At 31.1% G+C, this 19,177-nt stretch overlaps 1 protein-coding gene across 2 annotated transcripts; it reads right to left on the reverse strand.

Moving 5' to 3' along the window:
• Positions 1-6,370: 6,370 nt before the first annotated feature.
• On the reverse strand, positions 6,371-11,883 carry LOC106446585 (BEL1-like homeodomain protein 4). Of its 2 annotated transcripts, none has more exons than XM_013888359.3 (5): positions 11,625-11,883; positions 10,353-11,401; positions 9,192-9,583; positions 7,915-7,975; positions 6,371-7,062 (listed from the first exon to the last, which is right to left on the reverse strand). In XM_013888359.3, the coding sequence occupies exons 2-5, from the start codon at positions 11,358-11,360 to the stop codon at positions 6,562-6,564; spliced, it is 1,962 nt and encodes a 653-aa protein (XP_013743813.2). In that variant the 5' UTR covers positions 11,361-11,401; positions 11,625-11,883; the 3' UTR covers positions 6,371-6,561. The 2 variants fall into 2 exon arrangements, with proteins under 2 accessions (XP_013743813.2, XP_048612327.1); XM_048756370.1 differs by having other exon boundaries at positions 7,915-8,140; positions 11,625-11,882.
• Positions 11,884-19,177: the final 7,294 nt, after the last annotated feature.

A 19,177-nucleotide genomic window follows, 5' to 3' on the forward strand; every position in this document is an offset into this window, starting at 1 on the left:
ATGAAATTATTTAAAAACAAAAATATTGTAAAATTTATATAAACTATAATATATAACTTATATATAATTATTTAAATATATGTATATATATGCATATAACAGATCAAATTGGATATCCGTTCCTATAAATATTGATATTTGTGATTTACTTTTTTTTTTTACGGATATTGCATTTTAGTATTTGATTTGCTTCGTAGAGTAACATATATCTGGATTTTTTGGTTCGAATCAAAACGAATAACGAATAGAATCAAAATTTATGAATAACTTGTCCAGCTCTATTCGTAAACAGTAAAAATAACGTAAAGAAGAACCATATGAGTTTTATATTAAAAAAACGTAAAGTACATAGTGTGAACATATTTATATAGAGTTTGGCTGAGAAATTCTCTGCATGTGACATATGTCCATTTTAGTGTGAACGTATTTATTATTAATTTTTACAGGTGACATGTGTCCAGTTTAGTGTGAACGTATTTATTACAATGATTCTCCTTTAATAATGATTCTCTTTTAATATATAAGGGATTTTAGTGTAAATCTTATGCGAAATATTTGCACGGAAGATGCTTTAAGATACATGAATCAACATAAGATAAAATGTGTTAAAGGAACTGCTAGCTTGAAAGAGGTGGAATATATTAAAATATATTGATACTGACCTTTAAAATTTTATGTATGTATGTAGTAAAATATTTATATTGATACTTGTAAGCTATATGAAACTTCAGGTTAGCGCGCGGTAGAATATTGAGAAAGGAAATAATATTATTTTTGAAAGTGAAACTCCTCAAATCACTTACATAGTTACATTTAAAAAATCGACGCATTTCACGATTTCTCCCACATATATATACATTATTAACTAATAAACACCATAACTATATAGGGGAAAATGGGCATTTAATTCCCGAAGTATTTGAAATCGGCAGTTTTAATACTCAAGTATTGCTTGCACATACTTATTCCCCAACGAATAGTTGACTGCGCAAAATTGAGAACAAAATAGTCAACCGTTAACTGATGAACGGAAAAATAACGGTTTCCGTCAACTTTTTAACGGTGGAATATTTTAATCATGATTTTGCGCAGTCAATGATTAGTTGAGGAACAAATATGCGCATATAATACTTGAGTATTTAATTTACCGATTGAAAATACTTAAGAAATTAAAAACAACACTCTTTTTTTTTTAGAAAATCATAATTTGAAATATTCTCAAGTTAGATATAACCAATATACGAGAGTTTTATCTATTAGACAATTATATGTTGTACATTGGATCTCTACTTTAGACGATCATATATAATTATATGTACTTTACACATTCATATATTGTACATCAGCAATACAATGCAAATGTAATTATCTTATGTTATCTTATATGCTTTTATAAACTAAATAAATCATTTTCCGGGATTAAATATCTTGTATATTATTTCAAATTATGAACCTTTCTAACTATGAATTATTTTAAAAATCATCTAAAGCGATATAAACATGAAGTACATCAACAATACGATGTAATTGTAATTATTTTGTATTATTTTATATGTCATTGTAAAAAATCAACAATCCATTTCTAAAGGTAAATATCTCGTATAATGATTTTATTTAACTTGAAAATATTTTTACTTATGTTTTTTTAAAGGGATTGATGTTAGTGACTTTCAATCTTATACGAAATATAAAGAAAAAAATGAGTTTTTAATTCCTCAAGTATTTTCAATCGGCAAATTAAATTCTCAAGTATTATATGCGCATATTTATTTCCCAATTAATCATTGACTGCGCAAAATCATGATTAGAATATTCTACCGTTAAAAAGTTGACAGAAACCGTTATTTTCCATTCATCAGTTAACCGTTGACTATTTTGATCCCAATTTTGCGCAGTCAACTATTAGTTGAGGAATAAATATGCGCAAGCAATACTTGAGTATTAAAACTGCCGATTTCAAATACTTCGGGAATTAAATGCCCATTTTCCCAACTATATAGTATGTGTTTTCTTGATAAAAGATAGAATAGGTATAAACTTCAATCTTCATTAATCCTAGTTGATAAGTACGAAAAGTACAAAATAATAAACGCTTGCATGTATGTTTATGTGATTTCTACCAAGTAATTAATCTAGATTTTTCAAACAATCTGATGACACGTATATAATTTTCCTTACTGATTTTATAGCTATAGAATTTGTTGTTCTTGTGCATTCGGATGAGTATTTGAAAACTTATATGTCAAATATACATATAACCCTAAAAATCTTAGAATAATTATTCATTAAATTCGTTAATATTATGTAATCTCTAATACTAAAATTTAAATAAATTTATACATTAATCGCATTCACATAATATTTTATTTCTTTTAAATTGGATCAAACGCACATTATCTTTTGTCAACCCAATGTAACCTTGGGTATATTAACATCTAAAAGTAAACATCACAAATCATATATCTCATGAACCAAATATATTAGGTTGTAAAAATTGAGACCTTATATATAAAATAATCTGTTAACCGCAATATTGCATTATGTCTGGTTAATCTGAATTCAGCTTATAAGATATCACGAACTGAATGATAAGTTAAAAAGACTTATTATTGGAGAGAAAGAATATCCCAAGTCAAAAATATAAAAGAGACTTGAGTAATATATAAGGGATTTGGGCCAATCCACTAATTGCCAATTGGTTTTAAGTTGGAAGCCCATGAAATTTATCATGGTATCAGAACGAGCCCAATATCCTGACCCATTAATCCGGCCCGGACAGTGGTCCGATCATCCCATTAGCTGATGGCCCATAGAAAGCTCAGTTCCGCCGAGATCGCTAGAAAAAAATAAAAAACATGATCTCGAAGGGGGTATGATGGATTTTGCGAGATTAATGGTTATACACATCATTATCTCGAGGGAGGGTATTGAAGAGAAGATCCCACATCATAAATATAAAAGAGACTTGAGTAATATATAAGAGACTTGGGTCAATCCACTGATTGCCAATTAATTTTAAGTTGAAAGCCCATGAAACTTATCATCATCTCGTACATTGAAGTTAGACCTCTTGCAAATTGTTGAACTTTTGTAAAATATTTCATATATATCTTTTAAAAAAGAAGCAAGTAAATAGTAGTTAGTTTAGAAGAGAAATAAAATGGCCGAATCGTATTTTGTGTAAAAAGTTGTCGGATCATTATTTTGCTTTGATGTGCCTCTTTATTTATTCAAGTTTTAAATCGATATTTTTCATTTCTAAATTTTTTTTCATCATATTTATTTTCCTTATTTTTTCGTCGACTTTTTTAATTGATTTTTACTTTTAACTGATATTTCTATTCTTTAGAAGGACCAATCTAAATTTATGAAGGGATTTATCGTATGTGCGAAACCCATCTGCATATTTCCTACTGTTCCGAGTTACTGGTCGCGCCAAAATCATCTCGTAAAAAGGTGAAACGTTAAATATACTCAATATAGTATCTATCTTCCAATTTTAGGGTCATTCTCGGAACGTAATGTATATACACTTAGAATGGATATTCATGCAACTCTCTAAAAAATTAGGTGAACCGTAGACGTTCTTGTCTAAACAAATTATTGAAGTGACTTTTAAGGAATCCCTTTTATAAACAAATTAAGTAATGAGTCCCTATTATATAAAAAAGTAATGAGTAGCACCATGGCAAGGAGGTTAATGCCTTTTTGTGGAATAAAAATGTCACCGTCTCGATTGAGATATGCCCAATATGACATGTAACCAAACCTTTTGGAAATTTCGGGAAACTGTGTTGTTAGAAAAAAAATCAAGACCTGAAGTGAAAGCTAGAGTTCGGGAGGCACTGGATATCTCAAACGATGGGGGAATGGGCAAGTACCTAGGCCTCCCCGAACATTTTGGCCGAAAGAAGAGAGATATATTTGCCAGCATTGTGGATAGAATTCGGCAACGCTCACACAGCTGGTCTACTCGGTATTTATCGAGTGCCGGGAAGCTAGTTCTTCTCAAAACTGTCTTGGCGGCCATGCCATCATATGCTATGTCCTGTTTTAAACTCCCAAAATCCCTATGTAAATAAATCCAATCGGCAATGACAAGGTTTTGGTGGGACTCTTCTCCAGCGGTTAAGAAACTATGTTGGGTTGCTTGGGAAAGACTCACCCTCCCAAAATCAGCGGGAGGATTGGGGTTCCGAGATATCGAGGTCTTCAACGATGCGCTTCTTGCAAAGCTCTCTTGGCGGCTGCTCCAATCACCAGACTCTCTACTGGGGCAAACATTACTGGGAAAATATTGTCACTCCATCAGCTTCTTGGATTGTCCTATCCCGAGCTCAGCTTCTCATCGATGGAGAGGGATTTTGGCTGGTAGAGAAGTACTGAAACTGGGGCTCGACTGGGTGGTAGGAGACGGGAAAAATATAAACGTGTGGAAGGACCCTTGGCTCTCTACTTCCTCACCGTTGCGTCCTATAGGTCCCCCGTGTGCTGATAACAAAACCTTGCGTGTTATAGATCTCATCTCCCCTGTCTCACTCGACTGGGACGTCACAGCAATAAGAACCCACCTGCCTCAGTATGAGGATACCATTCGGAAGCTGGTCCCGAGCCAAATGGACATGGCAGACTCTCTACAATGGCTCCCAGAGAAGAGTGGCAACTACTCTACAAGATCGGGATATGCTCTTGCAAAGTTACAGGCCTCGCCTGACCTACCTTCCCCTTCTTTTGCTTGGAAACGAAATGTATGGAACCTGCAATGCTCCCCCAAACTTAATCTCTTCCTCTGGAAAGCAGCAAGCGGAGCAGTTCCCGTCGGCTATGCCCTCTCTCGCAGAGGAATGACTTCTGATACAGCTTGCAAAAGATGTGGAGCAGTGGAGAGCGAGATCCATGTTCTGCTTCATTGCCCCTTCGCAGCCAAAGTCTGGGATCTGACACCGTCTCTCTCTAAACCATCTCCCTCCATCAACACTGTTCCCCTGCTGCTTCAAGCATGTTCAAAATAGGTTAATCTCCCTCCTACTGGGCTTTGCTCCCCCCTGTTCCCATGGATACTCTGGAATCTTTGGACAGGACGCAACCAGTTAATCTTTGAGGATAAAAAGTACACTGAACAGGAGGTAGTGTCGAAAGCTCTTAGAGATGCTCTTGCTTGGTCCAAAGCGCAGCTCCCTCGGCAAAAACCACGATCTTGTCCACAGATTGACCACCATAACCCCATCAATCACCTTACAAGAGGCTCAGGTAACTCTCTCTCGATAGAATGTTTCTCTGATGCGGCTTGGCAGGAGAGCAATGGTAATTGCGGGCTGGGTTGGACTTTCCAAACCAAGCTAGGGACTCCACTCTATAAAGGAACATCTTCCCGTCGCTGTGTGGTGTCTGCTATAGCAGCAGAAGCCCAAGCAATTAAATCTGCACTACTAGCTGCAGCAAATGCAGGCTACCGTGATCTAGAAGTCTTCTCGGATTGCAAAAGCCTTGTCACCTTGATCAACTCAAATGTTTCATCGGTGGCTCTGAAAAGTCTCCTCTACGACATCTCGGTGTTGAGTCGAAATTTTTCCTCTATCTCCTTTACTTTTACTCCTCGTGTGAACAATGTAGTTGCTGATGGCTTAGCTAAATCAGTCTTGTCTTCTCTTTGTAACCCCTCCTTCATGGAATAACTCTGTTGTTTGAATTTATATAATGAAGGTTTGCCAAAAAAAAAAAGAAAAAAAATCACATTAATATCTTAAACAAACAAGGATTAAAGTCACGTTAAACATGAAATGAAAAATGATGTAGCACATAGTTGTAGTAAGTAGGGATTAGTTGAGGTGATTAATTTGATTATACAAGCAAAGTGATGTCAATTCACTTACATGGCGCATTCCTACTACCTTGTCGTTTATTACTAAATCCAATGGAAAGAGCTGTTTAAAAAGGTTCTCTGAAGTTTCGTCCAAAAAAAAAAAAAAAAAGGTTCTCTGAAATAGAAGAATCCTCAAGTACGTACTACTCTAATTTCTAATTTCAAAATATGTACTCTTAATATAAAACAAAACAAAAAAATCGGCAGGGATATCAATATGAGCGGAGTATTACTCTAGAAATATGTACATGATCACTATTCAAAAAAAAAAAATCCCACATCTAAAACTGAAAAGTTATCATCTTAAAAAATTAATATAATTTTAAGATATTAATATAAATTTTTTTTTGAAGATTTAGATACTATATTACAGAATTTTGGTATGAATATCAATATGAGAAAAATGTAAATAATTACAATAAAAACGAATCATAGATACTTAGGAAGGACATCAATTTGGAAAAAGAAACCAAAACATTGCATTTTTACTATCCAAACAACATTATATAGAACTTTAATTTGTAGCTGGGGTATCAATTTATATATGTATTTATCTTCTTCTTACGAGATGACAGACCGAAAAAGAAACTTTAAAGTATATAAGTGAACAGACTAAAAACATATTGGCATAAACCAAAAAAAATGCACTCTAATAAATTGATTGATAAATGGAGAAACGAGGAAACGAAGAAAGCAGTCTAAAAATCTCCAAAGTCTCTAACGGAGAAAGAAGGGTTCTTATTATTATCAGGCATATTGCCAGTGTGGCGTAGACCAAGCGTAAGTGACACGTCGCCAGCCTGTTTGGTCCCGAATCTTATGACACCATCCTCGACGTGGAAGTCACTGACATCTTGCTGACACGTGGAGACGGTGAAAGCGCCTGAAACGCCGAGAGAGGGTGCGGTTGCGACGGAGGTACAGGGAGGGAGGGATGAAGGGTCGTTTTCATGAGGAGTCGACGTCATCATCGTCGTTGTTGGAGTTTGTGCGGTTATTGTCTGAACGAGAGTGAAGTTGCTTTCATTGGGTTTCGTGTCTTTGTTGTTTGTTTGTTGATGTCTTCTTTGATGTTGATAATCTTCTTTTTTATTTTCTCCTAATTCTTCTTCTTCTCTTTCTTTTGCTTCTTGTTGATACATTTCTTCAACCATTGGTTTCCACAAACGAACCCTAGCATTTATAAACCAATTCGACACCTGAAAAACATATTTTTATCGAAAATTGTTAATTTCACCCAATTTATAATAAAACATTATGAATTACTAAGCTTTTGTCTAAATAATTATGGATAATGTGAATAAATTATCGGAGAAATTTCATGTTTACCACTTTTATGGTATCACTTTTTATCTTTACCATCATTAAAAGAACATTTTCAAAAATATCTTATTCATTAAATGATAAAAAACTTTTATATCCTTGATTTCAAAAGTATCATTCCTCTATTTCTAAAACTTTCTTAGTGTATATAGAATCATTTTCAGTTAAAAATATATATTTCACATTTTAATGTGATTTCTCATATTAAAGTTCAAGATTGATTAACTATTAATTAGTGATATATACTAATTACTAAGTACTATATATAAGCTTATGCATACATTTAATATATTCTTCATTTGTAAGTTTTAAAACAATATGTTTTTGTGAAACCAATAGGGTATTCCGGATATGTATTGTACTACTAGTCTAGATGTATTAAAAACGTACATATACAAGAATTTGAAGTCTCGTCGTTATAATTGAAATTAAAGCTTCAAACTTTCATGCATATGAGAAATATGGTCCTAGTTTGAGTATTTATGTCTCCTATCTCTCTCTCACTCACTCCCCCACCTCTCTGTCCTATATTTTGCATGTGTATTTATAATGTATTTAATGAAGAAACGAGCTCCACGAAAATGATTTTCATATTCAGAATCCATGCAAGAGAATAGACATGTAGTAAATTTGTAAATTAAGTAATTATATGTAAACATTGATTGATTAAAAGGGTTCCTGCTTGTACGACCAATAATGAAGAATATTTTACTATCATAAAGGCTGACCTGATTTCTGGATAAACCAGTCTGCCGAGCCAAGAGGTGCTTATCAGCATCGCTTGGGTACCTGAGAAAGAGACCAGAAAATGACTTCACAATCTTTACAACCGTAAACCCAATACTGTTATTGTTTTGAATAAACTGTGTAATATATAGAGAAAAAGAGAAGAAAAACACAATCAAGTAGATGCACGAAAAGGTACAAACTTTCTTCTTGCGATGGCGTGAGAATCTAAGAGACAAAAGAAAAAGCTGATTACAGAATAGAAGAAGATTTGATTTTTGTTTCTTCACTTATTTCTTTTCATGATAAAGTAAATATTTTCACAGAGAGGTACAGGTTAAAACTGTACTACTCTTCTCTTCTTTACTTCACTAACAACAAAATAGTAAAATATAACAGGCATTAAATAAAGAAGTTCTGATGAATAATAAGAAAGGAAATTGCTTTTATCAGCTTTTAGTCTTTCCTAAGAGACAATATACCAATGACACTGCTGACAAATATGAGACCTAGTTTTGTAGTTATGCTCATAGCATTTTCACTTTTTTTAATGTAGTATAGGGTAAAAAATAAAAAAGCCAACTAAAGAAGAAACTATAAAGAATGGTTAGCCAGAGACAGAAAAACCCTTAGGATGCTATTATGATCCCAAAGCATAAAAGTTTGTGATCTCACTCTGCAAACTTCTTTTATTATAACTATTCATTATCTAATCCATTTGCCATGCATAACATCTTATATATATACGCATATACAGTTTACCCACTATGCACAAACAATTTGCACTCTTAACTGCTTTTATTATACTATTGAGTATTAATCAATTTGCCATGCAAAACATCTTATATATATTAGCATATACAGTTACACACTATGCTCAAACAATTTGCACTCTTAACTGATGGTTTTGTTTGTGGCATCACGGAATAGGTGAATAAAATTCTACATTTTAATTTAATTGGTGGAATGAACAGAAGGTTTTAGAATTATAAGTATTCTCTAGGATTTTTTTTTCACTTTAATGAGAAATAGCAGCTCCCTTTTAAATTTTGTGATTGAAATATTCTTCCCGAAAAACCAAAATAAGTTCGAAAATATTTTTTTTTGTGATGCTTGATTTAGTAAAATAATTGACCATGCATGGTATATATATTCAATGCATAGTGATAGTCTAAATTTTATAATATATGGTCAACAATGCAAGAAGACAAATAATATTTGTGTCGAATAATAAGAGTACATACGTAATATTGAATAAGGGATGAGAAAATGGACTTACGGATTAAGAAAATGCTCGAAAAGCCAAGCTCTAAGGATATTAACAGAGCGTTCAGGCAAACCACGTTGCGGTCTCCATGCCTCTTGCTCCATCATACCCATATGATGAAACGCTCGTTGCTGACGCAAACTCTGCTCTAGCAAACGCAACCGTGGAGTTTCGCCTTTGGTTAACCCTGAAGACGCAGCCCCCGCTGACTCTTTGTCACCTAGAAGCTCACAGCTGCGTTTTAGTTGAACCGCTACCGCATCTTTCAAACACCGGAAATGTCGAGACATTGCCTTTTGGGCCAACGTCGTGTATGGAACCGCCGCACCGTAACCCATTACTTGGTCGAATGAGTTTACTACCATTTGCATTTGCTCGCAGTAGTGGTTGTACCGTCGGTCTACCTAAAAAATTCAATTAAAATACACAATATAAATTGATCATTTGTTCGATAAATTTTGTATAAAAGATAGAGAAATCAAGTAATACGGACTATAGTCCAGTGTGTTTCGTTTTCTTACTATAGAAAATTAATTATGGTATATAAAGCTTGAAATAAGATAGTGTCAACTACAAAATATTTTTTAGTTTTTTTTTTTTTTTTTTTTTTAAATATTTTTTAGTTAAATAATGAAGTTACTTCAAGGAGTAGTTTTGGTTACGTAGTGAAGGTAGCTTAGATGGAGAAGGAAGCTCTAATTTAAATGATCTGGTTGAAGACTAAATCATCTATTAATCATAATTTAATTTCTTATATTAATTTGATTAAGCGATGCCACCAAACGCGTCGCACACAAATATGCATTACTATATGTCAAATTAGGCTATATCACGAGTATAGTGATATTCGTTCGAATTAAAAAAATTTAAGTGATGGTAGGATTGTGTAATCAAGCTCTAGCTACCTATTAGAGCATGTGTCGTGTTCTTGTACCAGTCGATTTTTTTTCTCTGTCTATACATTTATTTATTTTTAAAATACATATCTAGATTTTATGAAATGTTGGTTGATTTAAAAAGGAGAAAAAAAAACACGAAGAAAAATCAAATTTCTCATATGAAATTGGTTGATTGATCAATTCAATCATTTTTAGACGGTTTATTTTATTTAATCAAAAATTTAATGGGGAATTAGTTCATTGGTTAGAGAAGAATATAGTGTGAAAACGTTACCTCTTCAAGCATGGATAGTAGCTTGACTTTTCTTCTTTGATGCTCAATACGATCAGCCGGAGACAACGGAGGATTATCATTGGCTGCTCCCGCCGACGAAGATGACCCTCCACCTCCACCACCACCACCGCCGCCGCAACCGCTAGTATTAGGGTTTGAGTTGTTTCTACTAAGTTTGTTCTTTTTGAAATTATGTCCTCTTCCAACACTACAAAACTCTTCCAACAACTCTTGTGCTGGTTTCGTGTACTTGGAGTTCCTCAACGTATAGATCCCTCCTATGGAGGAAGAAGCAGCCATGGGAGACGATGAAGATGACCCGAAATGTCCCATAACTTGATGTTGGTGAGAAGAAGAGTTATCAAGAAGAAGAGTCTTGAGTTGATTGAATTGGTGATGATGAACCGAAGCGTTAGAAGAAGAAGAAGTTCCATCAACGGCTGCACAATAAATGCTTCTGTACTCTTCTGCTTTAGCTGCTGCTGCTGCTGCTTCTAATGACGATGAGAGAGACAGAGATAAACCTTTTCCACCTTCCACGTGTACGGTCCCGATCATATCTCCTTGACTCTGATGATGATCGGAGGAAGATGGCCATGTGAATTGTTGCTCGTTGGGATAACCATAACCTTGATGATGATGATGATTTGGTAGTAACATATGTAGAGTTGAGTTGTTGTTGTTGTGACGGTTTTGTTGCTCTAGCAACTGTTTAGTTGAATGATCAGGAATCTCACCGGAGCCACCGTTGCCACCGCCGGGGTAACTAAACATTTCAGATAACATTCCGGCTGTTTCGTAAACCGGAATTTGAGCTCCGGAGACAGCAGATTCCTCAACTTCTTCTTGATGAGAAGATAATGGTCGGTGGAATCCACTGGAGAAGGAAAAGATTCCTTGGTGATGATGATAATCTTGGGACATAGAATCTAAACTGTTGTCAAGAGTCTTCTTGTGATGATGATGATGATGATGATGATGAGGAACAGTTGTAGTAGCTAGACCCATGCCAGTTCTTGATTCTTGATATACATAGTTATATATCTTTCCTGTAAGGATTCAGACACATAAAACACACAGAGAATCAACTAGAAAGAGAAGAGAGAGAGAGAGAGAGAGAGAGAGAGAGAGGAGTCAACTAGGTATCATACAAATTTTCTTTCTTATACATCTCTTTCTTGTATCTCTTTTAAGGTTTACACTTTCAGCTTCGGTCATCATCTACATATATATAAATAGTAGAGAGAGATAGAGAGAGCAAAATAAGAATACCTTGAGTTGCAGAGAATTAAAGAAAGAGAAGATTGAGAGCTTTAGCTATCGTTTTCTATCTTCTCTCTCTCCTTCTAGCTTTCTTTTTCTTGAGCTCTTTATTTTTTTCTATGGTAGTGAGAGTTTATTCAGCAAATTTCTGGAAACCATTTCAAAGATTAAAGAAAGCTTATAATAATCTCTCCCCCAAAGAGAAAGGAAGAGAGAAGAAGAGGTCGCTGTTCTTTCTTCATCGACTCCCTTTATAACCCACCAATCTTATTTATTTATATTTGTATTGTTTTTCTTTTATAAACTAATTTTCGTTTTCATATTTATTTTTAAAAATCAAGTGGTCTTATAACTTCTTTTTTTTTTATATAAAAATCCACATAAGGTTTATTTTCCATCTCAATAACGATGAAGAAAAAAGACAAAACTTATATACGTAAAATTACGAGACTGTCCCTGTCAATTTTTTCTTTTTTCTTTTGTCATCTATATTTATTTGTAAATTAAAAAAAATTATTTTAACTTTTTTTTATCACGGGAATGTCGGCTGCGATCAATATTTTAAAGGAGTTAATTTGGAAAACTAATATTTAAAAGGAATACTATAAGGAATACAAAGGTAAGATGAGTCCACAGTCATATCTCGATGCCCAAACCACCACCATTAGGCCTCGGACGGATCGGGTATCCGAGCAATTTTAAGATATCCGGATCCGGATCTTTATCCGGCGAATCCATAATTTTACAATCTTTATCCGGATCCGGGGTTCTCGGATATCCGGATGTCGGATATCCTTCTAAAAATTGTAATATCCGGCGGATATCCGGATCGATATTTGGATCCTTAAAATAATAATAAAAATATTAATATATAAAAAAATATTAACAATAATTTAAAAATAAAAAAATATATAATGTTTTTAATTATTTCTATGTATAATATTACAAAATTTACATGAAATATATATATATATATACTATTATAAAAATGAAAATATATGAAATAAAATTAATTTTTATATATAGATATTACTATTTTTAAAATAGATATTTATAAAACTTACGGATCCGGATATCCAGACTAAAAAAATCAAGATATCCGGATCCGGATCCGGCTTTGACGAATCTAACATTTTACTATCCGGATCCGGATTCGGCCCCTCTGGATATCCGGATTTTCGGATCGGATCCGGATCGAATCCCGAATCGAATCCGGATCTCGGATAAAAATCCCAGGCCTAACCACCATAACTACTTCCACGTATTACTTTTTGTGCTTAAATAATTACATTGTTGATTTGAGAAAAATAATAATCCTACTTTAAACAAAAATATACCCTTTCAATAATTGTTGTTAGGGTCAACTATGTCATTTTAAACTACTTTTTTACGTGACAACTTTTTCAACTAGTGAATAGCTCGGACTCTTCTTTTTTTAATAGCTCAATTTATTTTCTAATGCAACCCTTAAATCCTGATATAACTAAAAGAAGAAATTTATCAATTTTACCGACAAAAATCAACACCGTAATAAAATAAACGTTATAGAGATGAAAGTACATAATTTTTAATCTAAACTCAATTCATAAGTTAATTGACAAAAAAAATTAAATAGTACTTAAAGTCTATTTTAATTCTCGATGTGAAACTTTATCTCTAATACTTTTTTCGAGTTGACGATTCTTTTACCATTAATTTTACAACATTCAAGTAAGTAGGGGTTATTGTTTGTTGTATTTTAATAGATTTGAAAATCCAAACTATATCTAGTGTTATTGGTTCTATGATTTTCAAATCTGTATTAAAATCATGTGTTATTGGTTTAATGATTCATAAATTCTATATCAAATCAAGTGTTATTCAATCGTACGGAATTACTAATAATTTTGATTTCATAATGGATTTGTTTGAATTTTTTTGTTAAAAATACAAAGACTCAAATCCAAGGAAAAACCTCCGGATTTGTAAATACTTATCCGATTTTTTTAAAAAATCTGCATATTTTACTTGGATTTATAAATACTACATAAATTTCTAAGTCAATCAAAATATATAAACCAATAACACCTCCTAAGATTGACAGACAAATTTTGAATTAGATGGATTATGAGTTGAATTAAATGCGTGGATCAAATTTTGATACTATATTAATTTAGATGTATTTATACTTAAAACCAATTAGTGATAAATAGATCAGTTATATATGTATATATATATATAAGAATTTCTTTCAACTTTTACTATACATTGTGAGCAAATGTGAATCAAACTTGAAGAAAATAAAAAACTTAATAGTAAAAACATATTGAGGCAAATACCCATTTAGGATTTGTATATTATTATGTGAATAGATAACTTTACAATTTTATAGACCCGTATTTATAACAGTTTCAAACCCCAATTTTTTTTTTCATTAGGAATACATACTTATCCTAGAAAAAAATAATTTTCCTAAATCTAAAAAGCATACCGTATACGGCGGAGGCCTTCAACCCCCACACCTCCCAAATGTCGACTTTGATAGCGAATCTATCCTTTTTACGCCTACGTCCGACCCAATGAATCCTGGATTTTTACTTGTGCACAGAAATTTAAAACATTTCCAGAGTTAACACGGTAAGATTTTGTCCCTATTACAAAGTTGAAGCCTTTTGTTTATACATATTCGAAATTTTTAACATATTAGAACTTAGTACACTTAAACCAAGTGAGAACAAAGATACAAATTGTGTTATATTTCAGATGTACATAGAAACAAAACATAACTGAAATCAATTGTTTTATGCTCCCGATACATTAGATTCACTTAAACTTTCACTTATGGTCTAATAACTAGCAAGAAGAGCAAGTTTAGATTACCGACAACGCTTGGATATTAGGCTAATAACTAGCAAGAAGAGCAACGTTTAAATTTTGGACCAACTATACTGGAAACAAAAGGCGGTACCAGTCCTAAGATAATTAGTTTAGATATTAGGTTTCAACTGAGTTTGATCATGTTCAAAACTTTTAAAATCTTGGATTAATGGTCAAGACGACGGAAGCCCATTTGATCGAGCCAGATATCTTTTGAGCTGAAATTGGCAAACTCCATACTAAATAAATTATAATAGCACACAGACAATTAAACACAATTATTTCCTTTTGAAAACTGAAGATTAACCATCCACCGGACATATATCATAAATTAAAAATATGCATGTTTCCAAAATCGAGTTGACGTGCGTATCCATCCTACAAACGGTTAAGGCATCTTGGATATATTGCAGTGTATGTTATTAATCCACAATGGGATAAATAATTAATGGAAGGCTCGAAAGCAAAAGGTGTAAACCCCACTTGTATATATTTCTATGGAGACTTAAGTTGGCATATATCATGTTAGAATCAGATACCAGATCAATAATTTTGTAGCACCTATAGTTTCGTTTAAACTTCTTACTTAAATCCAAATTAACTCACGTGGTCAAGTAATTCCTCAACAATATCAATTTTGCTAAGGAAAATTTAGCAAATTACGATCTAAAAATATATTTTAATATACAAAAAGTTGGAGTATCTCCACTTTATAACTGAAATTTTATGCTATATCTTTTGTGCCCTTAGTAAATATCTCTAAAATATTTAAGCGAACCCAATCATGTTATATATTTCGTAGAAGTTATTAAAAAATTATATGTTAATATATTTTATTGTGATTCGAAGACACCCAAGAAAATGGCTAAAATTTCATTGGAAGAAAGAAAATTAAAGTAAAAATAATTTTAGCTTGTATAAAATCAAAATTAAAAACAGAATTATTTCTCCTCCACCTAAAATATCATATTCAGTGCTCATGTCCTTAAAATGGCAGATTAAAACAGAAAACGAAGAAAGAAGTTATATTAAAATTCTCCAAATATAATTTATGAATTCAATTTTAATCTTTATATTATTGTGGCAACTGCAAACGGGATTGACAGTTGACAGCCCAACCTTCTTCACTCCTACCAGTATCTTTCTCTTTTCGAATTTACAGAGAAATATAAAAATTTAAAAATAGTTTTTGGTCGGGTGAATCTCTCACGTGAATCCCATCCTCTACTCACACGTATACACAACCATCTATCACGTGCGGACCCTCCTTTTTCGCACGAGTAATGTGTCCTTTATCCTCCTTTACGCATTTAATAGAAGACTCAAACATGTAATGGATCTTCTGGTTAGAGTGTCTTCAATGGTGGTTGCAAAACTTTCCAAGTATCTCTTTGTAGCTTCATCAACCTCTTCATTGCTATTTCTACACGTTACTTTCCTCTCTTCCTCACATATTCCTCGATCTCTATAGTAGTTGATGACTTAAGGGTTCTATATATTTCCGTATCTTTCGTTCTGCTGCAGCTATATGTTTACGTGTTTATGAATAGGCGTAGAAAGCGTAATAGTTGAAATTAAAAGCTTAAAGATTAGGATCACTTGTTCACATATGGTTGTTAATTAATACTTAACTAGGATAAGACCCGCGCCTTGCGCGGGATTAAGTTATTATTTTTATTATATTTTGGAGAATGAAACAATAGTTTGGCTTCATTTGGATTACGGGTGTTCAACCCGGATATCGGGTTAGTTTCGGTTCGGTTCGGTTTTTTTCGGTATTTGGTTAGTAAAATATAACTACTATTCTAAATCAATATTTACTTTGACTTTAGTCTTTCACATACTTTTGAAAGATTTCAACTGGACGACTAAATTGATCAGCCAATCTTGTTGCTTTAAATCATTAGTGTTTATATATATATATATTATTTAGTTTGAATATTTATTAAATAAAAATTCATATGCGTTATATTTTATGATCATTTGTAACTTATTATAACAAAAAAATAATCTATTGATCACAAAATTTTCAGAGTGGGAATATTCAAATTTCTAATAATATATAGACATTTTGAAAAATTCAAATATAACATATAAGAAAAAATATAAATGTTTTTATTATATATTTAATGTGATTTTTTAATATCTTTCAATAATATAAAATTAAAAAAAAGAACTAAGACACAAAATTGTTATCAAATATTTATTATTCATAATAATTAATTTTCATATATACGTTAATCATATTAGGTAATTTCGTAGCTTCTAATTAAGGAAAGTGCAAAAACAATTTTGGTAGATTATTTATCAATTAGATAGTTAGTTTAATAAAAAATATAATGTAAGTCAAGATGGACCAACCTATTTTTCTAAGAATAGTATATTTTATATAGTCATTTATTAAATGAGAATTTATAATCATACAGTTCTATGATCATTCATATCATTTTATAACTGAATATTTAAATCATCGATAACAAAAATTTCAATGTGAAATCTTTAATAAGTTTATAATTTATAAATGTTTTTGAAAATTCATTGAAAGTTTTAATATTAAAATATTTATGTAATCTTATGGTATATAGTATAATCTATATATATATATATATAAATATATATGTTTTATTATTAAATGATATTTTTTACTCATATGGTTTTAAAATAATGTGTATCTTCTTATAATATTAAATAAAAGTTCATATTAATACAATTTTATGATCATTTGTAACTTATTATGACAAAAAAAATAATCTATTGATCACAAAATTTTCAGAGTGGGGATCTTCAAATTTCTAATAATTTATAGACGTTTTGAAAAATTCAAAATATAACATATAAGAAAAATTATAAATTTTTTATTATATATTTAATGTGATTTTTAAATATATTTTAATAATATAAAATTAAAAAAAGAACTAAGATACAAAAATTGTTATCAAATATTTATTATTCATTATAATTAATTTTCACATATACGTTAATCATATTAGGTAATTTCGTAGCTTTTATTTAAGGAAAGTGCAAAATATTTTTTGGTACGTTATTTATCAATTCGATAGTTAGTTTAATAAAAAGTGTAATATAAGTTAAGATGAACCAACCTATTTTTCTAGGAATAGTATATTTTGTATAGTTATTTATTAAATAAGAATTTATAATCATACGGTTCTATGATCGTTCATATCGTTTTATAACAAAATATTTAAATCATCGATAACAAAATTTTCAATCTGAAATCTTTAATAATTTATAATTTATAAATGTTCTTGAAAATTCATTGAAAGTTTTAATATTAAAATATTTATGTAATCTTATGGTATATAGTGTTTAATATATATATATATATATATATTTATTTTATTATTAAATGATATTTTTTACTCATATGGTTTTAAAATCATGTGTATCTTCTTATAATAAAAATGTTAAACCATTGATCATTAATTTTTAACATAATAATTTTAATAGTTTTAGTCATTTATTGTCGTTTTTAAAAATTCAAAATATAACATATACGAAAAAATCTAAATTTTATTTTTATAGCTAATTTGATTGTTTAATTTATTTTAATAATATAAAATTAAACAAAAAATGATGGAGGAGATATACATTGTTATCAAATCTTTATTATTAAACTCATTAATTGTCATATATATATTAGTCATTTATGGTAATTCCGTAGGTTTTATTTAAGGAAAGAAAATATCATATCATATCATTATATCATATAGTTTGACCAACTTATGTATCTAACAACATATAAAAATCGAATGTGGACCTACTTATTTTTCAATTGAATGTAATTGACTACCTAATTGAGTGCCACCTATGCATTGGGGCCTCTTTTAATTAATACAAAATTGAGGTTACATCTTTTCAAATGTTCCTCAATTAATATATAAGGGATGTTAAACCAATTGATCATTAATTTTTAACATAATAATTTTAATAGTTTTAGTCATTTATTGTCGTTTTTAAAAATTCAAAATATAACATATACGAAAAAATCTAAATTTTATTTTTATAGCTAATTTGATTGTTTAATTTATTTTAATAATATAAAATTAAACAAAAAATGATGGAGGAGATATACATTGTTATCAAATCTTTATTATTAAACTCATTAATTGTCATATATATATTAGTCATTTATGGTAATTCCGTAGGTTTTATTTAAGGAAAGAAAATATCATATCATATCATTATATCATATAGTTTGACCAACTTATGTATCTAACAACATATAAAAATCGAATGTGGACCTACTTATTTTTCAATTGAATGTAATTGACTACCTAATTGAGTGCCACCTATGCATTGGGGCCTCTTTTAATTAATACAAAATTGAGGTTACATCTTTTCAAATGTTTCTCAATTAATATATAAGGGATATAGACATACATATATGCTTACACGTCTCATAGTAGATCATTAAAATCTTTTAATATGCCATGTGGAATCTATATATATGAAGAAACTCTCAGTTTCATAAGGACAAAGACATTAAGTGATTAAACTACATATACGTAACTAGCATATCAATATTGATCCAGTCACTAGCTCTTGTTTTTCATCAATGTTTAACCTGATTTCGAGATATTGGAAAAGTTCCATGGTTATTGCACAAAGTGACAAAACAAAGTTTCCAAACCCTTGAAAATAACAAGAACTACTGCGTCAACTTGGAACTTCCAGCTGAGTGCTGG

The sequence above is a fragment of the Brassica napus genome, chromosome C4 (genome assembly GCF_020379485.1).
Source record: "Brassica napus cultivar Da-Ae chromosome C4, Da-Ae, whole genome shotgun sequence".
NCBI classification, from domain to species: Eukaryota; Viridiplantae; Streptophyta; class Magnoliopsida; order Brassicales; family Brassicaceae; genus Brassica; species Brassica napus.